Below are 26,766 nucleotides of genomic sequence, written 5' to 3' on the forward strand. Positions count from 1 at the left end.
TTTAGGCGCGGTCGGATATTCATTTGTCTACCGGAAATAACTTATAACTTTAAGATAGGGAATACAGTAATATGAAAATAGACTAACAGCAGTGGAATCTGCACGATTTCATCGCACGCAACAAGGAAAGTCATAAAGCAAGAATAGGATAGCATCCGACTGATACCGTATCGGATCCAATGTCATCACAGGTCACGGTAGAGGAATACGCTAGATTACAATCCGAAATTATGTACCTTCTTATTGGTTTGTTCCGTCTGAATAGGTAACGAATTTTTTTTTTTTGGCCCCAGCTTCCGTTTGGCACTTAAGCGTGTCTTCAGTCTTTTCAATGGGAAATGGAATTGATTCATTTTCATAAAGGATTTAAGTCGTCTTAAGCTCTGGTCGTTTCCTATATGCAAATCTCAATTCATTAAGGAAATCGGCTCTAGATACTCTTTATAAAAGGAATATGCAACGATCGAACTATCCACCCTCCACTCCCATGTTGAGAGTGAAAGCTGGTTGGCAGAATTGAATTTCTGTTATTTCGTACAGAGAATGAAACTAATCCTTTGCGTTATTTCTGAGAACACTTCCCACAAAAACACCTTGCGTGCGGAAAAAAAAAACCACAATCAATTTCATGACCTCGTACCAGCTGCTGACATGCAGTGTCAGGCGGCACGGAACCGGGAAATTCCGACGCATTCCGAACATTGCAATTTGGTTCCGTATCATAAATCATAAACGACCGCACCTAAATAACTCCATGTGACTGCCACTTGAAAAAAGACATAAACAAAAACAAAGGTAATGAAACTTTTATTCAAATTTCAGCCACAAAAGTGCGAAGAACTTCTATATGCTTCCTGTCCATTAGCTGTGAGCATAAAACTAAATTTTTGAGACGAAAACTGTCTGAGTGAGTCTTTCTTCATATGCTTTTATAATAAATATGCGATAACAACTAACGACGTCTCGACATCTCCGGGATCATTTCAAGTTCTGTTGGGGTAAAGAAAACAAAGTTGAAATACATGTATCATAAAATAAAATCGGATGGGAATGCTACGAAGGTAGCAATGTGTTAAACCTGAATAAGGAAACTAAAAAAGTAATGAAACAAATTAAAACAATGTGATAAAACCATTCCGTGCGGATTAAGTAGCAATGTTTGCCTAATGGTGGCTTAAGTTTCTTCATTAATAAAAAAAACATAAGTCAACACTTTACACAGTTGCGTTTGTTGACAATTTATAAGAGAGGTCCCCTGTTTAGTTTATAGTTCGAAACTCAGCTCGAAAACGATCTCGGAGAGTTCGAGACGTGGTTATTTCTCACAGCCCATTGAACATCACGAAAGCTATCTGTGCCTTCATATAAATTCGATAGCCGTTAGATTATTACCTTCCGTTGGCAAGCACTCGTAAATCTCAACACGCATGCAAATATATCCGCCCACTGGAAAAGCGATTGGATTGAAGCGAATGAAACGAGCAAATATTCTGCGAGGAAACGCTCTCTTTATGACCGTGTCGTTGTCCCAGTTGCCTTGAAATATCTGTGAACAGAAGAAAATTCCCGTCATGACATTAAAAAGGGGGAACATTGCTTTAATCATATCATATCATATCATTATTTACAGAGGGAGATGAGAGTGTTCTCATGGCATGGGTGGGCTTCCCAGCACAGTTACAAATGAGCCTACTATTGGAATACCCGTTCCCACCTAAATTAGCTGTCATTTCCCTGAAAAAAAAAAAAAAAAAAAAAAAAAAACACGGCAGAAGCCATCGCGCATGACATAGCTTCTCCTTGTTTTGGCGCGTAAAGTGTATCTAAAAATAAGTCCATCTGTGACTGTACTGGGGCAAGCCCCGCACGTGCGTTTCACGTTTTGATACATTTCTTTGCCGTTCCCGTCCTGACAACCACGTGAACTGACCAAATTTGAGGTTGTGTGGAGAACGAGTGCATCAAACGATGAATTTTCCATTCTCTCTCCAAACATCCACACCGTTCATACCAATTTTGTTTGTGGAATGTTGATACACATTTTCAATGCCGAACGCCTGCCAACCATCGCCTGCAATCATTGCGAAATTATTGCAATACCGGAGCATATTATTTCTCGATAGCGTTCTAGTAGCAGTCGTTATCGCTCTTGCTTAAGCAGTTAAGTTCCCCGTTGTTTGTCGAGTACGATACTCTTACGAGCGCTAAGGATAGGTACGCAATGCGTACATGTGTGGGCTTTGCTGCTTTCCCCAAACGGTCAACCACACTTGCATCTCACCCCCTCAGCCTTTCCCGATGCTACTACCCTAATTTGTACACTGTACTCTTCACCTATCCATCAAAGTGTTTTCATTTAGACTGTGAACACCCCTTATATTGGTTTGTTTCCAGGGAAATTTGCCAAGACGTCCCATCCACATAAAATATGTTAGGAAATGAAAGTGTGCGCGTGTGTAAATAAACTTCATTACGAAATTCCCAAAATTTAGATGGTTTAAATACTGTATACAATTCTGATTGTGAACCCTGTGTTTGAAAATAGAAATGACTTAAAAATTACTCTGAATCGGATAAAAATAATTCCGAATCGGAATACATATATATGCTAGTCACATTATCCCAAAAACTGCACTCAACTGCCCAAGAGTGGCAACCATACATGGACATGACCAGGAGCTACAATGTTATTAAAAATGGCTTCCCCTTCACATTTTATCTTTTTTGTTGAATAAATCTGTCAGTGGGTTATGCCAAAACAATTAGACAGCTCGCTCTCGCTTAGTTTCTATCAACTTTGATAGTTGGCATGGGGGTTCACACCTTGCCATTAGCGGGTACAAATCTCCAGCCTTGACATATTATGTATAAGCAATTACTGTATATTGACCACGACAAAGTGTTGGAGGTTTGAAAACGTCATTAACGGACGTGTCAAACAATTTGTTCCATAGGGTAAACTCAACTTTATTTAAAAATTAATAGTGAAACCTAAACTGACAATAAAATCAAATAAATGAAGATAATAGTATTTGCAACTTTGTTCAAGTTAACAAATTAAGGTAAACTAAGCACTGTAACTGTAGTAGTAGGGTTCACAGTAAAATTTCATTCATCATATAGTATTGTATAAAATATAATGTTGAATATGACAGGGTAAAGCTAACACAACAGCCCTCAGTCCAAATTAATAAAAATTCTTTCAACAGACCAAGTTCAACGCGAGCACAAATATATTTCAGTCAGTGACACTTTGAGATTTCGTTGTTCAACCCACACAACTCAAGCCTACAACTCAAGCCTACAAATGTTGGCCGCACCGAATCTTCAGACCGATAAATGTTGGCTTGCATGAGCAAAATAACTCCCCTTTATGAACACCTGAAAAAATAACGAAAGAAAATAACAGAAATTACACAGCCAGATTTTCAACAAATCCAAACAAATTCATAATGTTGATATTCAGTACCAGACAAAAACGAAAGACATCTTACCTCGGGGTCTCAAAGCAGGTTAAAACAGAACCAAATTTTCTCGAAAGCCGCAAATCGTGGACACAAGTCACAGCAAATAGGAATGCAACGAGATGGCCGCCACTTCTTTTCACGCGCTTGTACCCAAGCCACTGCAAACTCTGGAAGATCACGTGACCATTCTCGTATACCGACAAAGCCCACAAAAAAAGCGTGCCGCACACGCGCAGCACCCTTTTAACCAATGAAATTACTGTTTCGCGGCCTTCCCCGTTGCAGTATTCTTTGTCGTTTCTTAACTTCCCTAATACCACGCAAATGACAAAATATACGTGCCTGTTATGATCTAATTAATCGAATACGACTTTTTTATTGCGTGAAGGAAAAAAATTGTATTCATTGTACCTTTGTTCCACTATTAGGACCTTTCTCTCTGTAGGATTGCCATGTCACTCCATCCGTACTGTAGTTTAGCTTGTATTGAGTTACATACATTCCCATCATATACCCCTGGGTAGCCACTCCAGAAACAGAACGAACTTGCCCCATATCAACCTGAACAATACAAGGCGAAACATATTTAAGCTTGATAGCAACTCGTAACTGAAGTACGATTGTCCCGGTGACTGTAGTCCTGAGAAGGACTTTTCTCGATGACACTGGCCTAATTTGAACTAGAGACGAATAACTCGTCTAAGACGGATATTTCGTCTACAATTCGTCTAAGAGTCTATCTAGTCGACAGCGGGCATAGATCAGATTTGGCCAAGGCTTGTTCATAGGACAGTTCAGGATGGATTATTCTCATTCCTCTTTTTGCACAACCTCTAGATCTTGCGAGAGATATGAGGGTAGGCATACAAGGCTACAGCACTTATGTCCAAAAATCCATGTAATTAGTAATTTTGATATCCAACTAGAAATGACCCTTTAAGTCCAAGCATTCCTACCAATTTCTAACAACAAGATTAGGGTAACGTTAACCACGTTACGCTTAAAACTATTCACCTGTAAATACTGATTCTTATCATCTGCATCAGTGCACCATCCACCCCACCGCTCGTTGCCATTCTTGTCCGTGCTGGCTTTATTGTTGAGGCGAGCATTGGAAGCATAATGTTCATTAAAGTGCGAAGAAGCCGTCATCTGCTGATCTGTGATCCTACCGTCTTCTACACCCACAGATTTCGTGCAATCTAAGAATTAATCAATAAATCAATAAGCCATTTACGAGTTTCATGTCTGCCTCCTCTTCAAAGCGAGTTTAAACGCAAAGTTTTCCTTACGAACATTAGTTTTTATTCATATGTAAAATAATGATGATAATAATAATAATAATAATAATAATAATAATAATAATAATAATAATAATAATAATAATAACTTATATAGCGCCGATATCAATATTCAATATTTTCATCAGCGCTTAAAAATTATAAAAATGATTACTCAAGCTACTTAACTGCGGTAAAAATTGCATTAAACCTACTAAAAGGTTAACAAGTTTAAAAAAAAGCTTAACCGAATAAGAAATGTCTTGATTGAGATGCAACTGAGGGACTACTCCTAATTGCAAAGGGCAATGGATTCCATAGTTTAGGAGCAGCAACAGTAAAAGAGCGATCTCCTAACGTTGTTTAAGTCCTGTTGGAGCCCATCACAATTGGTTCAATTAGTTCACAAGTAGAACTAACTACCCTCACAAAAACTTCCCACTTTGACTCGCTTTGAGGAGAAGGCAGACATGAACTAGGAACTGGCCTATTAATAGATTTTAGTAAATTGGTGAGTACATAAAAGGAATCTTGCAATAACTTTGCATCTTCCTTGATATAGACACCAGACAGGAGTGGGTTGTTGAAGAGAAGTTGATAATTATGGGATGTTCTTGCTGGGTTTGTAAACAGCCAACCGGTTTGCCTCCTTTTTCAATTGGGATAATTAAGCCTTATTGACTTTATTTCTACCACTTGCTACAATTCTCTTGCGAAAAGCTCCCATGGAGAGAGTTCAATTTAGACCCAATCCACACGTATACGGATATTGTCTAATACGGAGGCAGTGTGGCCCAGTGGTTAGGGCGCTTTCCTTGAGATCCGGAGATCCCGGGTTCAAGACCCGCTCTGACCACTCGCTGAATTTGTTCCTGGTAGTCCCTGGTTCAACTTTCCAGCTGCACTTTGTAAATAGCCAGTTGGTTTTGTTTCGTTGATTGTTTCATTGGCCCTGAAAAGCCCCTATGGGGGGCGGTCAATTAAGTATGTAATTGTAATTGTACTAACGGAGACTTCTGCCTCCCGTCCACACGGATACGGGCTCTTTCGGTCACCGAAAACGCTTTCCAGACTCCAGACTGTAGAGTTTTGAAAACGGAGGTTGATAGTTATTATAGTATTCGTACGGACGGGTGAAGACGGCGGTTTCCCAATTCGATGCTGCGTGATACCATAGAGAGAGCATGCGTGCCAATGATTTATAGGTGGGGATTAGCGTTTTCACATCGTTTTCGATTATTTGTGTGGACGGGCAAATACGATTCGAGAATGCTACGTGTGGACGCAGATTTTATCATATACGGAGAAAAAAAAAAGCTCTATGATTTTCGAAAATATTGGGATACGTGTCGAAGGAACCTTCGAATATTACTATTACTGTTGGCACATACCTTCAGAGGGTTGACATCCGTATAGTTCCACTCTAGCGCAAGTCAGAATGTGTTTGTCCTTTATTATTGGGTGTATACGGAACACTCGGCCAGTCACTGGCATTTTGAGGTCGTTGACTTTAGGCAGTAAAGCGTTTTGGTTCCCTTCAAATACCTGGCGAAAAAGACAGTGATTTGTTACAGTTCTGGGCCCAGTGGTTAAGCCGATTAACGCTAATCCCAGGTTAAAAATTGACCAAGGAGTCTATTTCTCTACTCCCAAATGCTGTTCAACGCTGATATTTGGCAAAATTTTACATTAGAAGAAGTCAATTTTGGAAAACCAAAATAAGCAAAGAAAGAAACTTTCACCAAAAAGTTGAAAACATGAAACAAAAGTTTACGCTAATCCTGGATTAAGTTAATCGGGTTTCGAACAACCGGGTTCAGCTGTCCTTGCGGCTCCTCTAGAGCCTCATTAGGAAAAAGAAGCATAGCAGACTGAGACAGCTACGAAATATCGCTTCGCGTTATTGTTATTATTTAGTGAATGTTCCAAGTTGCACGGGTGTCAATAGAGTTGTAGCCATCGCGGAAATGGAAAAGTTGCTCACGTACTCCACGCAACCTCAAATTATGTCTTTTGGCATGGTTGTTCGAAAAGCGAGTTTACCATCTCGAGAACACAACAAAGCAATAGGCTACAATAAAAGCAATAGAGAGACTTAGCAACGCGGTTACGGCAAGCAGCAAACGTAAGACTAACATCCACATCTACATCTACATGTTCCAGCACTCGGCGAAGTCCCTTTTTCACTTATGGCCGTTTTTCCGCTTAGGTGGCCTCATATACGTAAGCCTTTTCAGACACATCACTGCCAAGCCGGCCACTTCTGCTGGAGAAAACAGGACAGCCACAACACCGGGGACTCCATCCCCGACTCTTTTCGAATAGTCTGGGTTTTTTAACGTCCCCCAGGGAACTTGTGAATATAGAAGATATTTGTGAGACAAAGCCTACGGTTTATAGTCCTTATCCGAGAAGCCTTGAAAGTCTACCACTTGCAGATGAAATTACAAAGGCAGCACTTTCTCCTCAGTTATTTTAAAATCCTGAGTGTGGATTCAGCCGAGGTTTGAACCCATGACCTCCCACATGACAACCCAATGCTCGACCAAATGAGCCACCGTGCAATAAAATTTAGGGAGTTCAAGAAACGACGACGGGTACGGCTAGGACAACACCACAAAACAATAATATCATTGGGTAAAAGAGCATAAGTAATCGTGCTGCACGTGCAGCACGGATTTTAGCAAGTATGTTTGCGGTCCTCTGCGTAACGACGACGTAAGCATGCAATAGACAATCTTTTACGGTTTCACTCTGAAACCGCTCGTCCCAATTTATTTTCAGGATACTTCGCCCATATTGTAGGACGTGAACGAGACTGAATAATCCCGAAAGACTTATGATGGAGCTAAGTTTTTTTTTGAGGTGACGTTTTCGTCGACCATCGTATTACAGCTGTAGTAGATCTTCAAGTCCCTTTTGAAAATTGAAGCTCATCTGATATAAGTTCATTCAATCTGAGAAAACCTCTAACGGGCTATTCACGCCCTGCACGTGCGTTTTGCTTCTCGGTACATTTCTTTGTCTTTCTCGTCCTGAAAACGAGGTGAGATGACCAGATTTTCGGCCTGGTTATGCGAACGCATGAGCACCCGAAGATTATTTTTCAGTTTTCTTTCCAAAAATCCTCGTCGTTCACTGATACCAATTTCATTCTTGGAAAGGCGATTCACACTTTCAAGGACGAACGACTTCAGTGGCATTACGCGGGGCAATACGAAAGCATCAAAAGAACGCTTGGGTTTGATTTTATGCTTACGTTATGTAACGTTATGTTACGTTACGTTACGTTACGTTACAAAACTAAAAGAAAAGACCAAATTTTCAAATACACCTACCTCCACATTACCGTTGATTGTGTAATTAAACCAGCGCCTGTTGTCATAACTGTAAGACAGTCTGTATTGTTGCATTCGGTTGGCACTACTGTCCATTGCTCCTTGACTGGCTATTTTTGTGATGGTATGCGGCGTTAGAAGATCAATTTGAAGATACGGGTGCTCATCATTATCGTCAGGGCACCAACCTCCACTTAAGAAAGGGAAAAAAAGTCAAGTTATTCCTGACAACATGCCTTTTCCACGGTTGCCGCCGCCACATTGTACTTGGAAGGCTTAGAAAAACAGTGGTCGTTACGGGTGAACTCACGTGAAACTCGCGAATAGAAGCAATTGGCCCTACAGACATCAGGAATATGTTACCTGATGACATATAATCATGGGTGGTACACGTAATACATACAGGGGGCGGCCCACAGGAATGGTGATAGTTAGTCTCTCTCAGTAACAAGAGATGAGTGCGGCCTCTGCATTTTTCTGGGAAATTTCAGTCAATTAGGCTAAATCCCGCCTTAATTTTTCAGCCATAATTCGTCATTGATTTTAACCTAAAATATTATAATTTGCTTTTAGGTTCTTTCTCCTCCTTTCGACACACTCATCCGAAAAAATCGTCAGTTTTGCCCTGATTACTAGTCGGGCATGCTAAGCCACTCATGCTAACCCTAACACCATCAAGGCCACCACGCTAGCAACGCAGAAGATTAATGAGATGACTTTCATTTAACCACGTTTGCGGGTTACTACTTCTGTCAATCTCTTCGCTTCAATCTTAAATCACAATTCTGGGTTCAAAATGAATTCATTTCATACTATTTCACACCAAAGGGAAAGGAGTCTTTTTTTTTGTGGGAAGCATGTAAAGCTGGGAGCGAGCGTTTCGCATAAAGGATCAAGGGTTAGTTTGCGATGTTGTCGGTAAAACGAATTATCTATCTAGCTGCCATTATTTGCCTCCATCAATAGGCCAGTTTCGTATTATGATGGATGCACTGGATCTAGCATGAAAGGGAGGCTAATGTGGGCAAATTAATTTGCATTTGAAAAGATTTGCACGCATTAGCTTCCATTCCATGCTAGATCCAGTCCAGCCGTGAGAAATCGAAAATGGTCTATTTGGTGCAAATCATCAACAATTGAAGTCACTCTTAAGGAGGCTTGATAGGGTTTCAACCCTTAGAAGATTCTCTGTTTAGATCTAATGACGCTACAACACTGTATCACGTAACAGCAATGTTATGGTACCATATGAAACACTGATTACTTCCAAACAAGATGTGATCATTATTGTGATGTAATAAGTTTATTGTGATGTAATAAGTCACCTTGGCAACAGGAAAGCCCAGCAAAAACACCCTATATTTTGGATTTAGTTGCTCATACTGGGTGGCACCACTTTTTTATTGCTAAAAAGTGATTAGAAGGCCACGATGAAACTTTCATCAAAGTTTAAAAAAACTCTGTATAGCAGATTTAGAGCCACCTTAAAAAATCACAAAATTAAGCTGACTCTGAATCCACTAAACAGAATATTTTAAAACTTTGCAGAAAGTTTCATCTTGCCCTTCTGATTACTTTTCAGAAACAAAAAATGCGGGTCACCAAGTTCGTTTTTGAGATATAAGCAACTAAGAACAAAATAAAGGGTGTTTTAAGGGGCTTGGCCGTTGTCATGGTGACATATTACGTCACAATAATGACTTTATCTTGTTCAGCACTAATTCGTGTTTCACTTGGTACCACAATAGTGCTAACACATGATACAATGTTATGGTGCTGATCCTTCTAATAAGAGCGTCACTTGGAAGCGTTGAAACTGGTTTGAGCCACCTTAATTGAACCTGGCCCAGTTAACACTTTTTGATTTGCTGTTCTTCGGTAAATTGTGTGAAACTTTAAAAAGCGATAATCATAAAGGGTGCATGGTCTATAAACGACGCAAACCTCTCAGTGACATGAAAGGAAACAATTTTCAATATCTCCAATTTTAAGATTCCACGATCCCTTTTCCCGATCCCCCCTTCGTTAAACGAACATACTGAAAAGGCAGGTGTGAGGTATTTTACCTTTGTGAGCCCCTGAATCATCCCCAATAGACGAGTAAAGTCGTCTGGCGTTCGACAGAGTAAAAAATCTACTAAGTTTTTGACAGGACCTATAGATGTTCAGGCTTTCACAATGAAGCGACTTCCATTGACGAGTTAATCGCCTGGCATCAAACAGAGTAAACCACGTATATCTCACTCTTGGAAGGGAATCCGTTTAGGATGGTGCCTACTAATTCAAAAGTATTTTTTCGCAGTTTACTGGATATACTGGAAAAGTAGATATTAACATGTGTTATTAAAATCCAAAAAGAAAATTGGGGGTAACCACTCAGTTTTTGAAGATAATTAATCAAAAATATTTGTAAAATCTTTAAACTACAAAGCAATGTAGAGCGTTCTTTTTCAAATCACTAGTTGAAGCTTAATTATCTCTGAAAAAGGCAAGGAGCACTTTGCTTTCTCCGCATAGTTTTCAACCGCAAAAAATTCTTCCTGTATTAATAAGCACCACTCATAGGAAATCCGAGTACCTCGAGATGCGCAGAACGTATGCGCAATAACAATAGTAGGCACTGTCCTTAAAGGAGACAGGGCGCAGCTGTTGTTAGCTGGTATCGTACTAATACTGCATTACGGTATATTCAGAGAGGAGGATCAGAAAATTCTTGTTAAGCTCACTTTCCCTCGTCCAGATTTAATCTTCCAAATGACGGCTTGTAGAACAATACGGACTCCGTTGAGGACGCCGTAATTTGACTGTCATTGATTGTCTTCCTTTCCATACCCAGAGCTCGATTGCATCCTAAAAAGAAAGAGGAAATCAGACCAGGCCGCATCAGGGATGTAGCTAAAATTTTGTTCAGATTTTGAAATAAGGGAGCATGACCACAGATAGAAATCGGATGAAACCACTTCGCTTGCCAAGATAGTAGTCTCTCTTATATCTTTTACTCTTCTGTAATTGTGAAAACAAATTGCTCACTTCCGATTGCCATCTGTGACGACGCCCACAGCAGCGACAACGTTAACAAAAAAATAACATTCCTGGCATCATGAGACAATAGGCCATTTCAGAGCTCATGTCTGCCTCCTCTTCAAAGCGAGTCTAGGTGCGAAGTTTTTGTGATGGTAATTAGTTCTACTTTACGTATGAATGAGAGCTAATTTTCATAAGAAAAACTTCGCACTTACACTCGCTTTGAAGAGGAGGCAGACATGAACTCTGAAATGGCCTATTGCTTCAAGTCGATCCGAATCGAAAATGTGCACTATGTTTAAAATAGAAAAGCCCTGAACGGGAGTGGAAAATTCAGTGCATTTATTGTGCTCACGCCCTCAAAAAGGACTTCAATTTTCTTCACTTCACGTCAGTGTTAACCGAGGAAGGCAAAGAAATAAACGAAACCGAAAGAGCACGTGCAAAGCGTGCGAAACTCTTGTTTTTTGTCCTTAAATATGCATGTTTCGTGACGTCGTTGTCAATGTTGCCGTCGCAAGCTTCCCAGGGACAACAAAATCGTGAACTCCGTTTCATACTATCTTCTATTCGTGTGCCTGTTCTTTTAAGTCTCAAACAAATGCTTCGAGAAGGGGCCTACGGTTTACAGTCCTTTTTGTAAAGGGAGCCTTAAGGTCCAACATTCATTTAGCAGATGTCATGAAAAAGGCGGCAGCACCTTCTCCTCAGTTATTTAAAGCCCCTGAGGGTTGGTCTGAGACGACAATGAAACAACGACCTCCCGAATAAGTCTACAAGTGCTACAGATACTACAGCATAGCTTCTCTTGATGTATTGGATTAGTGGTTGGACAAGATAAGGTACATTTTCAGGGCTGGTTTGTGCTATGTGACGCGCAGTCTCCGACTGAAGCGGATAACACAGATAGAAAGTTCTTCAATAATTTACGACACTCTGCGATATTTAATTCCCGTATTTTTAAATTGCAGGCATATTTATTGTATAGTTGGAGACAGTTGAAACAAGGGGTAGAAATTCGTGGGAATTTTGACCTTGATCAAGTTAAATAGACAGTATCCAATTTCTAACTCTCTCAAACGGTAGACGCGCTTTGATTAGCTAATTAATTTTTATACCATACTCCACAAAGCAGTGCAGTGCGGAAGGCGTACAGAAGAGTACGGTGCAGTGTAGTTATAGGCGCTTTCCACCAATCGTACTTAAGGTAAGTGTTTGGTAACAGACTTTAGAGATTTGGGGAAGACAGACTCCTCAACGATCTCAGTGTTGGTTCGGTTTTTTATTTGACGCACTCGGGTCGAACTTACAGTTCTCCTTCAACTACAACTGAAACTCTTAGCATTTGTTCAACTATCTCTTGTTCGCGTTCAACAATATGTTGCTCCGAGGAACTATATCTACTATATTTTCCCCCAAGGTATACTGGTCTTTTATATGTCCTTATAGTTTGAAAGTGCCAATCACACGTCAATATGACACCTCCCAGAAGCAAAATGCCCGCGCGTCAGTCTTATTAACTATAATGTACATATTTTTCACAACAAAGAAAATCGTTTGTTTCAAACGGTATCTCACAGACTGTCGACAATACAGCTTAGCACGATCGGAGTACGACCAGTTACAAAAATTACAAGAAACAGGTTACCATGTACCTAGAATCAAGCTGCAGAGTAAATATATGTAGGGAAAATACCGATTTATGATTGCCACATAGCAAAATCAAAACAAACGACTACACGGTGAGGAGGGCGGGCTTAAGGTGCCGCCTGGTACATAGAATATCAAACGCGAGTGGTAAAAGCACTGCGCCAGGGCAGCTGTCCGATTCCCACTTGTACCAGTTTACCATTCACCACAAGGTGTTAGAAAACTAAATTAAACCTGAGCAAAGGACTTTTGTTTGTACACAAAAGAGAACCGCTTATCTGTCATGTATAAATACGGCCAATCCGATATAGTTTACGAAGAAACGGAGTGCGTTGATCCATTCATCGTCAATCGGGCAGTCCTGTATGTTGCCGTTGGGCAACGGATAGGAGACAGATTATTGTGATAAGCGTTTCTCCGCAATAACCATGTTGGAACCGTTCGGCATTTTATCCGTTCAGTTTCATTGTCCGTTATCCGTTCCGCGACGGGACCATAGGCGTCTTGGGTCCCACAGTAGAAGGGTTAAAATTTCTCTGTTTGTTTGCTTATACTCGGAATCGTTCCACCTTTTATAGGATTCTTTGTCATTTTTTTACTCTTTTCCTTGTGAAGGCGTCTTGATTCGAAGGTCGTTACGTCATGATCTAGAAAATCGCTTATGGAAGCGTACGCTTTTTGGAAATATTACTTCCCATTGTGGCGGGCCTTAGAAGAATTATTGTTGCGCTTGCATATTCTGTTCCCTTCCTTCAAGGGTAAAAGTTGGGATTTGGGATTAATATATATTTCTTTTGAATGACCTAGTGTTTCCATGCTAAATTAAGGGAGATTGCTCTTCCTAGCTGTTTCCGAGCAAAGGTGTTAATTGACTCTTATATGAGAAACTACACTCTAAAGGCTCTGTTAGCTCTTTAGTATTTACAATCAGAAGGTATCTTCTCCTAAGGTCATGAATTTGGTTTGGAACAGGCGTTCGAGAAAGGTGTTTGGTACGCCAGACCAACTACGTTTCCCATTAGCAATGTTTTAATTGGTTTTCGGTTGCACTAACAGTTATTTCATCTTTGTTTCACCCAGTAGTGTTTTATCCAAACGAGTTCTTTTCCTATATTTCTGGACGCAACTTAGTTTCATTTCTGCTCTCGTTTTTTTGGTCTGTTCTCACGGTTCCAGGTGGGATTCTAGAAGACGTCCAGACGCATTAATTAAACGTCTGGCCGCGTAAGTGCGACTAATATAAATACGGGACGGAATTAACTTCGACGGCTAGAAATCAAATTCACAATTTTCTTCAAAAGATACCGAGATTTAATCACCAAAGAGACTGTGTGCACTTCATTGCTAAGTGCGTCCCCGTTTAGTGCGTCTCGTCTTTATACGTACACTAGACGGCTTAGACGTCTGAGACGACTAAGACGTCTGTTAATGGCATCGTTTAGACGCACTTAACTTGAGACTTTTAATTCGTCTGACGTTTAATGCGTCCACCGTATTTCCCGTATTTATACTAGTCGTCTAAGACGTCTTAGACATCCTCTAGTATAACTACGGCCAATCATTCGATCTGAACTGAAAACAGACCGAATAGCTTCCAGAAATTAGTGCCAAGAAGCACTGATCTCTCGTCTGTTGCGTAACGGTACCATAGACGTCCGTTCGGAGACGAACGAATAAAATGGACTCCGTTTCTTTGAAAACGATATCGGATTCATTCGATTTGTTATCGGGGGAAAAAACCGAACGGCTTCCAGAAAATTCAAGAAATTATCCGTTGCGTAACGGTGCCATAGGCGTCCGTTCGATTTGTTATCGGGGGAACTGAACTGATAAAAGGCCCGACGGCTTCAAGAAATTACTGCAAAGAAGCACTGACCCCTTATCCGTTACGTAACGGTACGATAGGTGTCCATTTGGCGACGAACGGATAAATGCACCGGCTTTGCTTAATTTCTTTTCCAAAGTTATCGGGATCATTCGATTTATTATTGTGGCTGTTACAAATTTACTCTGTTCAGAAAACTAACCTCGAAGCCAGTTTTCAATAGCGACAGCGACAGTGTATGCATAAATGCAAGAAACAAACCGCGCAAAGTCAGTGGCGTCTTGCAGTAATCGTTTGCAAGCCTTGTTTTGGCAAAGAACACAAATTCACGAAAACTTAATGTTTTTGTCCTAAGACAGCACCCTGCGAAATCAATCATTTCAGTTGTTTGTTTGTGTTTCGTTGCTGCAAAATAACATGCAGAGAAGAACACTGAACTACTAAAGAGATAGCCACTGAAAATCGGGTCTCTCATGATAGAACCCACATACTCTCTAATTTGCAAGATCCTACATTTTTTCAAACTTACCATAACATTGTGCAAGACACAGGACAACAACAATCGCAAAACGAGGCATTGCATCATACAAGACATAGGTCTTGTTCCAGCCAACTATAGTCTAGTAATTAATTCGAATCTCTCGATGGGGACACTGAAATCTTTGCATTTGTTTTTGATATTCTTTTACCGGAAAACACAAACGCCGGGTGTGAAAACAGCTCTTAAAATGTGTGAGATGCAAATCTAAGACCCTATTCCGGAATAAGAATACGTGGAGTGATGATTTAAAACGGTATGTCTGGCGTTTTGAAGCAACAAGGACAATAAAGATGTGTTTGAAATAATGCAGCATTTCAGCAGGTGTTTGACAATTTCAATGTGAATCTCCATAAAAACAAAGGATTTTTAACTTCTATTCCATGTAATCCTATTCCGGAATAGTTTTGAAAATGGCAACGAGTTGATTAAGTTGGAAAGAATCATAGTGAAAAATGAACGGATAATTTTCTTTTCAATTAAAGCCTAAAATAATGATCTGAAGTGGACAGACCAGAAATTTGAGGCGTTTCGTGAGCACTTTGGGTGACATTACTTTGAAAGAATCAAAAATATGCCGAAGTATAATAGTTTTGAGAACTCACTCCTTAATCTTTGCAAACAAACCTTTCCGCCTGAAGAGACTTCAGGACGGCCTACAGGCTCAGCTTATCCGGTCTTCTAACCGCACCCTGTTTATTTTAGCACCAGAGATCAATTAGCGAGAAATTTTTAAACCAAACATCTCTCCCTAAAAGAAACGATGAGCGACAACACAGAGTCGTGAATGCATGTAGCAAAAAATCTTTGTGTTATGGACTTCTCGTACATTCAGAATGTCATACGTGATGTCGCGCGTGCAACTGATGATGACATCACTGGAGTGTTTACTTTCGCTGGTCGAGATACACAATGAACAAGTCACGCGTAACGGATGTAGTTTTAAAGTGGTTTCTAAGTAATTTTACGTAATTCTACTGTGTTTGCATTCTTGTCGAAGAGTGGGCAGTTTTATCTCTTTAAAATCATTTACGGACCATTATCTCGTCCCACGTACAAACACCGAGGTTTTAAAAACTACCCTAACCGTTTCTGATTGTGGAATGATTTGCTCACTGATAAGAAAAAAATAAATACATGGAATGAACATTAACTTTCATTTTGCTTCAAAATACATGGCATGCGTAAACGATAGCTAAGCTAAAAAGGCGATGTTATAAATTTATGTTCTTGGCTAGCATCTCAAAGGCATAACTATGTAACGTTTTGTGTAAGATAAACACCGTAAATTAGAACAATATTGGGGTTATAAAACAAAAGAAATAAGCAATTGTAAAGGCTTATTTAGTTAGCAGATAAAACAAACTGGATAAATTGTTCATTGATTACGCCTGGTTCCTCGGCTAACGAGTTTTATTTGATTTACGTTTTTTTGGGCCAAAATTTGAAAGCGTCCTTTTACGTCGGGAAGCTCAAGTTCTGACAATGTCCATTTTTCCCCTGGTTTTAAGGAAATTTGCTTTCAAACTAAAAGACATTTAAAAGACACATGAAAGAAGTATAACTTGAAATAGCATTACTGCCATTCAGTTGCTTTCTTTTCCGAGTACTCTCGGCGTGATTTCGGTAAAAGCATCGACCTTCATATTTGACAAAAATAACCTACATATGGCCAAGAAGGAGCTTCTAAATCACTGAACCTCACTTAGTATGAAATTTTTGTTACTAAAGCATTATCATGGCCTTGTAATTAAGCTGGAAACAAGGGCCCTTGTTGGCCTTACTTCAATGACTCAAAAAAGGTCTTTGTATCAATGTAGAGAACCAAAAATGAAACGTTCGCTGTACCAAGAGCGGCCATACCGGTACCGTCAGAAAGGTATTTTGTTGTCATGCATAGCGAAAGACGAAGAGAATGGAAATGGATTCAAACTTGAAACAATAATCTGCTTCGACATAAAATTTCATTAGTTTTCAGGAAAGCGTGAGTGACAGAAAAATACTATACATATAATGATTTTGACTAAAAAATATACCCGAACGTTGCACAAAATCTATGCAGAACAGAGGCGAAGAAACCATCCTAAAAATCAGTATCCGTTGGGCGCTGGTGCTTGTCTCCGTTACAGGTCGGCTACGTTTAATTATCTCAGTTAACTGACGTAATTACATCAAATTTCTGATGGCGAACATATCCGCCGCAAAAAAAAAAAAAAAAAAAAATTAATAATAATAATAATAATAATAAGCTGACACTAAGCAAAATTTTAAAACACGTTTTTTTTACAAAAACATACTCTTTTTTTTTTCATAAGACGTCTAATTTTGGAGCTGAAGCTTTACGTTGTATGTGAGGCTTAAAACGTTATTAAGATATTCTTAAATTTACATCAGACTTTGTTTCACCTGATGACTTTGTTGGTGTTGAAGTTATTTTGGAATAATTATAAATAAGAACTGCCCACAATTACAAACTGTGTTGTGTATCATGCAATAAGAAAACCGTTGTTTAACAATTATTCGCCGAGGACTCGGTGAATAAAAGCAGAGACAAAGTCGAGGTTATTATTCACCAAGCCTGAAGTGAATAATAATTATTGTTTTAGTATAATTACATAGATGATTATTTCTTTAAAACAATGAATTTCTTCGTCTGTGACCTGGACAAAACAGCTTGCGGCCATTTTGAAAAAAATCGCATAATAATCATCTCTAGTGTAACCAATCAGCGCTGAGAATTTTCAATAATCACCTATGTAATGATACCAATATGTGATACAAAATATGCCCTTATAAGTATTTGGGTTAATTTACATTTTTTTATCTTTATTTTATGCTTTTATTTAAGATAAAAACGTTCTTAGTCGACCCTCAGCCTGAGGAATCGGTTGTTAATACGTTCTTATTTTTTGGTTAATCTCAGCGTCAACGTTTTAAAAAAGTGTGAACTAAGAACATACCCAGGCTGAGATTCAGTTAAGAACCTCTTTATTTTTCTCATTTGTTTTTATTTGTTTTTGTGATTGTAGTATATATTAAGATAAAGAAATGTAAAACTGTTGTCTAACAGGACGATCAATTCAAATACTTAGCGACGCTTTTCTTATTGCATGATGATAATGATGAAAAACTCTTTTTGCAGTCTTTGCATGCTACACAACTTTAAGAACATGTTGAGTACGTTCTTAAGAAAACAAAACCATTTGCCAAGCCTTAGCCTCTTAGACGTTCTGGAAAGAAATCACTCTATAGGCCTGTGATACCTCAAGGGCGGAACATTGTTCAATACGTAAATTACAGCTTCAGACTTTCCTTAGCCAAGTTAAGATCTACAGGCTTTTGTATTATCGCTTAAACAATCTATTTCAACGTAAATCAGGGGAGATGGCGGTTGCACAACTAAATCCGACAGGAAATGTGTACAATTTTATTATCAACGCAAAAAAATCAACACAATAGGCCTGTGATGCCTCAGAATAATCTAAGAGATCTGTCGGAGGAATCTTTAGAATTTCTTCGGCCAAGTTTGAGATCTACAGACCTTTGAAATATAGTTTAGATAAACGAACTCAACTTTAAATGAAGGAGCTGGTGCTTCCACTTTTTTCTCCGAGTGCGAATATTTGCTATGTATGTTATTATCACCTAGTATGAAACAAACAACTTCTGTGGCCTGTGATACCTCAAGAGAGGGCGCTTCTGTGATGATCCCGGCATGAGACTGACCAATAACGGAAGAAACTTTCTGGGTTCTTCTCTAGACTTCGTTCCGGCCAAGTTAAATAATCTCACCGTGACCCATTAAGCTGGAGACTGTGCAGAACTAACTTTTGATGGAGAAAACAAATACTGAAACTAACCTGACCAAGGAAACAATATTAAGACCGTTACCTTATACTAATAGGAAAAGGAAAACAAAAAGAAAAGATATATTGAATATGCTCGTCTATAGCAATGCTCTTAACGGATAAGAAAGCCCCTGATCTTCAAGCTCGATTGTGGACATTCAAGAGACCTGGGGACAAAGCCCTCCAGGGATCCCGTCTAAAAGGTCTTCTAATTATACAAATACCTGACCTCTTTAACCTAGAAGCGGATTGATGTCTTAAGGGTATTGTGCCAAAAAATGCTTCCACAGTCCAGACTTTTCCAAAAAGCAAGCACAAGGTGAAGCTCTTGGCCTTATTTCAGTAAAAAAAAAGGCGTTTTTTCTCGTGTTGTGGGAGGCGGCTTTAGACGCCTGAGAGATCGCAACTATGAATAGTAAACAAAATAAACAATAGGTGAATAGGGCAGAACAGATTTTAATGGCCTAAATCGAATATCAACAATCGAGAAAAGAAAGTGGTTTAGCCATCTAATTTTCTAATGGCAACCAAGAGTTTCTGGAAATTAAAACCCTACTTACACGTTCACGGAAACGGAGCGACACCGGTAATCAATCTTTAGAACACCTGGCGCAGATTTTAATTAATCAACCTTACTGTTGTTTTCGTTCACTGCATGTATGTACATTGTTCGACCACCTACAAGTTTTCATATATCCAAGATGGCGGCATTGATAAGGATTGCACTCATTAATCAGCACTCATCTGCACATGGAGACAATAGAACCTGACTTGTTAAATTAACCAGTTTCGAATTCTGCATTTTTCTATGTTTTAGAACGCGTTGGATTGACCGTATTCCGGAATAGGTATACATGGAATAGAAGTTGGAAATCCTTCGTTTTTACGAAGATTCACATTAACATTGTCAAACCTCTGCTAAAATGCTATATTAAACCATAGTTAATAGAGGAGAATGGTTAGGAAACCCGACAACTTTCTTTGTTGTAGGTTTTTGTTCACTTTTCTGGCCTTGACCGTGCACAAAACACAATGGTTGTTTACTCCGTACTGAAGAACTAACCAATAGAAACGTGTTGGTTACGTAATTCATGCATAGTGTATGAGCGCAAAACAAAAGATTGTGCACGGTAGTGGACTTTCCAACCTAAATCTTGGCTGCTTTGTTTGCTCCTTTGATGTTTGCCGAGCTTCCTAACCATTCTCCTCTATTAACTATGATTAAACATAGCTTTATTATCCTTGTTGCTGCAAACGCCACACATAGTGTTCTAAATCATCACTCCACGTATTCTTATTCCGGAATAGGGTCAATCGAACGCACCCGTAATGTACCTTATTAAAGTTATTCAACGTTTCAATGTGTCTCACATCATCCACTTTTATGCAACATCACTATTCAACTCTTTTAACAACTTTGGCACTCATCAATTTTTGATTCTTGATAATGATGTTTGAATTAATCTAGGCTTTTTTCGATATATTAAAATTCAGCTTGAAAGAGAGGGTTTGAGGACAAAGACAAAGGAAAGTGGATGATATGCAAAATATCTTTCACATTCATTCCAACCTGTTTCTATTGTTTTTGTCCTCACTGCCTCACTATCAAGCTGCACGTTAAAGAAACATTTATGATTGTTTGCTGCACCCTCTCAGATCACTGGCAGTTATTAGGTGGAACTCAGAAATAAATAGTCTTTGGCATAAGAGCAATAAATTCAGGGTTAGGGTTAGTGTACTTTAAATAAAATCAAAGACATACTAGACGTGATTTCAAATATTTTAAGTATTTTTATAGATCGTTTTCACTGTCACGCAATAAAAAAATAAATCGAAAACCATCCAGTGGAAAAAGTCAAGAATTCGTGATGTTGTAGAAGATAAATGAAGAAGACACTTCTCCAAGTTTTAGGCCTGTGCGTTTCCCCAAACTTCAGATATTCGTCGAAATGTTTCGCAGAAATTTACAGACCCCAGTATGAAAATGCCATGTTGGTGCACATCTGTGGTGCACCGATATGGCGGCCGGAAAATAGTGTCAACATCTGTTACTTACTTTGGCTATCTAGGCGAGTGATCATCTGTACTGAACAGACAGCTATTTACCTAGGCACTTTTCCTAATGCTTTAAATCTAAAAAGGCTCAAAACCATGAGATAAATATATATTTCTCAATAAACTCGATCGTCGCCTCGTGTCACACACCGCTATAACTCAGAAATTCAAAATGCTCTGGTTTCCAATTGAGCTATTGAGCTTTAAAATTGAGCTGGTTTCCAATTGAGCTATTGAGCTTTAAAATTGCAAATGGATACAAATTTACCGCCTCTTATGCCTGATGAGGATAAAAACTTTCGTGGCTCTTTAGTTTTGGATTTTAGAAAATGATGACGTCACGTGAAAACGATCTATGCCATGAGTCATATTTCAAAATCAGTATACAAAATTCCATTTGCCTTATGGCAAATGAAATTAAGGACAACTTTTAAACGTCACAAAAATTTGTTTATTTTACTACAAGAAAGGAAACTAATTTTCACAGATGGAAATTTTAAAACTGGCTGGAACACCTCTGTTCACAGTTAATCAACAACAACATAATAATATAATTAATGAAAATAATTTGGCATGTCATATATTCCATATAGGATGATGAAAAACACATATAATAATAATGATGATGATGATGATAATAATAATAACTAGTAGGTGCATTGGGTTCAGAGTCAAAGAAGCTGGCAGGCCACTTGGAGGAACTAGGAATTAAGGACCGAACAAGTCGGCACTCCTCGGATCGGCACATATCCTCAGAAAAGTGCATGAAGTCTGAGGTCTCAGGATGAGACTTGACTGGATATTTCTCCCCAGGGACAAACCCTGTGCTTAATTCTACATAGTAATAATAATAATAATAATAATAATAATAATAATAATAATAATAATAATAATAATAATAATAATAAATTCATAATTAACAACTGCATCGACCTTAGCGGAAGATGGTTGCCTGGGATGTCCAGGGGCCTCCACTGTGATCAGCCAGCCAATAGACAGTAAACGCTCCCATTGCTAGCAATCCCTGCAACCCAGCTGTGAGCCCACACACAGAGGCATCCGGGCACCTGTCACACTGTGATAACAGTGGAAAAAAAGGGGGGCTAGAGGGAGGGAGGGAAGCAGAAAAAATAAGAAAACGCTAACGATGAAAACAACCACTAAAAAACAAAGGCCACACAACACCCTCCCAATGCAGCTCCAAATGGCCACTTCACTGAGACAGCATGACCTACATAAGCCTGTGCACGTACGAATGAACCGCTGACCGCTAAGCAAACCGCTATATTGTGGACCTAAACACGTGAAAACCCAGCATGTTTGTTGCTAAACATTAGTAATAACAATTGTCTATTTACAGTGCAAACAGACAATCACCTTGAACACAAGAGACATTGTGGTCCGAAAAAGAGACAGTGTTGCATAAAAGGTTTTGTCCATCTCTTTGACATACAAGTGTGTTAAAAAGAATGAGAGAAAGTTGAAAAGTACCAAGACCTTAAGAGGGAGGTTAAGAAGATCTGGCATATTTGTAAAACAGTCACCATCATGCCAGTCACCATGGGGGCAAGTTCGTGTACTTTTTGGACAAAAAGTAAGACCTTAAAGAAACAACTAAAGAAAATAGGCTTGGATGGCAGCACTTCATTACTGCAGAAACGTTGCTTGTTGGGAACAGCAAAGAATCTTCAGAAAGACCCTCTTATAACAGTGAAGGCTATGGGTCATTTAGCTTGATGCCTAAGGCAAATATGAGAACCACTTTAGTGTGTTTAATTAAGTGAGATTTTGAAATGATAAAAAATACTGATACTAATAATGTTAATAATCATCATCATCATCCACGTCCTTAGAGTGAATGCAATTTGCAGTCTGAAAAAATTGAGTGCTAATTTATTCCAAATTGCACAAGAAAAATCATGTGATTTCTTACAAATAATAGACATGACAAAATATTGAGAAAGCCTCTAGTAACTGCAAGCAGAAGCAAGTCTCATGTATCACAAAATGATGCACAAATTGGGCCATGTGATTGGCTATCTGTGGCTTTGATCAATGATCAATCAGAATGCTCAGTTTATTACTCCTTTTTGCACTGATCGAATAACCTCTCTTCTGCATTTTTTACCAGAAACTGCATTTCCCTCAGCCAATCAGAATGGTTAAATGTTTTGATATATATTACTGTATTAGACAAAATAAATAAATAATATAGCAATCTACGTGATAAGCAAAGGAAGGCTTAATAAGCAACAACCAAATACTTGCTCTATAATGAGGCACAAAAGGAGGTTAAATGTCCATCATACAAAGACAGATGAAAGTGTTCAATACACAAGGAATTATATTTACCTCCTACTAATCAAGTTCAATGTCCATACTGTCAGTTACGAACCAAGTTTTTTCATTTTATGGTCCAAGTGTGAAGCACATGGACATGAAATCAATGATCCATAAATTACTGTAAGGACCTAGAAAACGAGCTTAGTAAGATATTTATTACAATATATATCTCTGAGGTATTTATAGCAGGAATGATGCAAAGGAAAATAGTTCAAAGTCGTGCAAGGTTGCCACAACAATTGCACATCAAAACCCGAAAAACAAATGAATCTTCTTGGCTTTTTGAAATATGTAGTTACTTCCAAGACTGAAACAGTTTTACAAGTTTACGTAACAACATGAAAAACTTGCTAAAGAATGTTTTATCAAAATTTCAAATTAAGTGGGCAGTACAGCATTCCATTCTCTGGAAAATTAATAAGCCTCAGTAAATCAGCCTATCACAGCACACATACATTATTATCTGAGAGATACAACAATCTTTTTTGTATATGCCTAACTTTAAATCAGACAAGGCTTTTCTTCTACCATGATCCTTTCCTATAAAGATCGCAAAGGAAAAACTGATCAAAAAGCAAAAATGTCATTTCATTGAGAATTTTTAACAGTCATGATGCCTGAATAAACATTACGCCAGATATTCCACAAACATGCTGCCTCAGATAAATGGGTTAAAAATTATTTATTCAAACTATGCAGTTTACATTGACCTTTTAAATAAAAGTTAATTTTTAAATATATTTTCCCAGAAACCATTATAATTATTAAAAGGTGAAAAGCCTAAGCTAATTGGCTTGTGGTATATCTTTCTTTACTCCTGTGCTTAATTAATTTAATTGACCATTAAAAAGGGTGTGTCGGCACAAAGGAAGAAATCTGTTGACTTACTGAAAAATACTGAACAAAAGTATAGTATTTGATTGAGTTTTAGAACTGAATATACAGGTAGCTGCTGATTTTACGCTCCATATAATTAGCGTAACATCTCCAAGTCTACTTTGCAATCATCAAATTCATATTGAAAGGAAGCGACCGTTCAACACTGACGTATTTGGGGCATTTTTGTTGCGTTTGAAATCGTCATTGTTCCTTTATAAAGCGCCAGCCTTCAAACGATGGTTGCAAAGGCGATGACTGTTGCTTCCGAGCGCAATCTTTTCAACTTGCATTGATCGCATGGGAATAACTTTCGGTCGCAATATATAATCTTGTACCTCTCCTTTTCGCCATTTCTGAGAAAACCCCTAGAAAAGCATCGTGTTCGAGAAAATTCGAGCAAAAAACGTGTCACTTTCCCTAACATCACAAACAATTGTTTTATTTATACTTTAAAGGGCGAGATAGAATTCCGACAACTTTAAAACAAGTTTCGATTCCTTTCCGGCTTGAATCGGTGTTGAAATAAACCGGTCTGAGTAAATGGATTATCGAGGGTAATTTCCATAATGGCGTCCACATTTTTCTAACTTCTCAAAGAGTATTATACCACTGAATTGCCGGTTTAAAGTAAAATTAGTTATGCGAATTTAACACAATGTGCTTTCCTGGGCTTTCGTGCTAAAAAGGTGATCACATATCTCAATTCACAAAGGACGGGTCTGTAAATATTGGAAAATGCTTGCGGATGACGCCTGACACAGAAAAAGCTGTTAGCAAAATAAACTTCTCGAAGTATCCAAGACAATTAATTCTCGATGAGACAGAAAAAAATACTTTTGTGCATTAATGGATTTTTTGTCTAGAAAGTGTGTTATTCACTAGGGTAAGGCCAAATCGCCGGGCGAAGGGATTTTCTGCAGCATGCATAATGTTCATTAGTTTTCATTCGATGACCCGAGAGTCTAATTATAGCAACAAGAAAAATCGACCTTGGGATCTTGAGGGCGACAGTTTCAAATGAAGTTTCACCCGCTTGTTTAGTGCATCTCACGGAAGATTGAAAACGTCAACTTCTTTCTCCTTTCTCGGAGAGAATTAGATATGCTCATATGCTTTCGGATCAAATTATCAAACACCAGCAGCTCTGATAAAAGCCAGAGTGAAAGAAGCGACGAAATCAAACCAAAAACATGACTTGAGGAATATTTTCAAACAACTTTTTCCATCCCGGCTAAAGAATTAAACTTACTTCTACTGTATCCGCTAACACCTTTGTTCGATGCAAACGTTTACAGATACAATGGCCAAATATTGTCACATAATGAGACGTGAATCGCAAACGACATGCAAGTTGGGTTTGGACAATAGGACAAAGGCATTTCATGAAAAAAAGAAGAGAAAGGTTGTAACCATTGAAACGAGAACTTTAGCATTGATAAACTACGAGAGAAGCTACTGTTTACCAAAGCTCGTGGGATTAAAGCTAAAAATGATACGAAAACTGACTAAAGATGAGCTTCTGTACGAAATGGAAAGTATGTCTTGCTAAATCAAAGGACCCACTTACCAGCAAAAGAATCCTTGATCAAAGTGAAGGACAGAAATCCCCAAAAGATAAATGAACATTTCGCCATTATTGCTAGTTACGTTACGAAACTTTTCCTTCGTGCGACTTCGATTATTTTTAAGTTGCAAATTCTGATGGCATTCGCATCTGACAAAGAAACATTCAAGAAAGCTATTGTGTTTCACTCTTCTAATCGTTGTTCATTTCGACTTTTTGATTGACAATCGCGTGGAAGTGACATAGGCAGAAACACAAACAACCTATCGAATGACATAATCCCGTAAAATCGGCAACAAATCCCCCAAACCAACAATATTTTTGATTTTCAAGAGGTTTGAATCTGCCATTGATATTTACTTAAAGTGTTAAACATTTCAAGTCGTTGAATTCGTCAAAAATTCTTCAACGGACCCCGGAACTGAGTCGCTAATGGAGACCAGACAATGAACACATGTGTGGGGTGAGTGATGTTTTAAATCATCAATCACCTTGGAAGTCTGGAGTAATCACAACTTCTTATAACACGAAAGGCAAAAATATACTAAGCAGTAGATGCACTACACTGTTCACTGGGAAAACATGAATAATAATGGAAACTGAAGCACTTTTCACGAAATGTTTTTACCGTGAGCTGAGTCTAAAAATTAACTTGCATTGTTCTTTCCTCGTCGGCAACTTGGGTTTTTGTCGCCGACATCTTTGTATGAAAAAACACAGGTTTTTAAAGGCCAGCTTCCAACTGGATTGATAAGTAATCAAAGAGTTGATTATTTTCTTAACTCAAACGGGTTGATTGAAAATCACTTTTGCCGAATTCCCTGCGCCCAAAAGAGTTCAAACAAATCGTGTCGCAATTTTAGCATACAGGTCACACCTTCGCAAATCTTTCAACAGCGGTGAAAGACCGGCGAATGTTGAATAGGGTATTTCCGTGCAAAAAGGAAAGAAAGCA

General features: G+C 38.7%; 1 protein-coding gene across 2 annotated transcripts in view; it reads right to left on the reverse strand.

Annotated features, from left to right (window-relative positions):
* The window catches only part of LOC137972985 (uncharacterized), a 47,120-nt gene extending 21,110 nt beyond the window's left edge, over positions 1–26,010 (reverse strand). The window contains exons 1-7 of one of the 2 annotated variants that reach the window (XM_068819684.1): positions 25,815–26,010; positions 10,812–10,935; positions 8,086–8,278; positions 6,139–6,292; positions 4,482–4,669; positions 3,879–4,028; positions 1,393–1,546 (exon numbers count right to left, since the gene is read on the reverse strand). In XM_068819684.1, the coding sequence (XP_068675785.1) occupies positions 1,393–1,546; positions 3,879–4,028; positions 4,482–4,669; positions 6,139–6,292; positions 8,086–8,278; positions 10,812–10,935; positions 25,815–25,881 (1,030 nt within the window). In that variant the 5' untranslated portion in view covers positions 25,882–26,010. Of the gene's footprint in view, positions 1–1,392; positions 1,547–3,878; positions 4,029–4,481; positions 4,670–6,138; positions 6,293–8,085; positions 8,279–10,811; positions 10,936–15,113; positions 15,423–25,814 lie in introns of those variants that run through there. The other variant, XM_068819685.1, reaches the window with a different exon arrangement.
* Positions 26,011–26,766: the final 756 nt, after the last annotated feature.

The sequence above is a fragment of the Montipora foliosa genome, chromosome 10, assembly GCF_036669935.1.
Source record: "Montipora foliosa isolate CH-2021 chromosome 10, ASM3666993v2, whole genome shotgun sequence".
Classification (NCBI taxonomy): Eukaryota; Metazoa; Cnidaria; class Anthozoa; order Scleractinia; family Acroporidae; genus Montipora; species Montipora foliosa.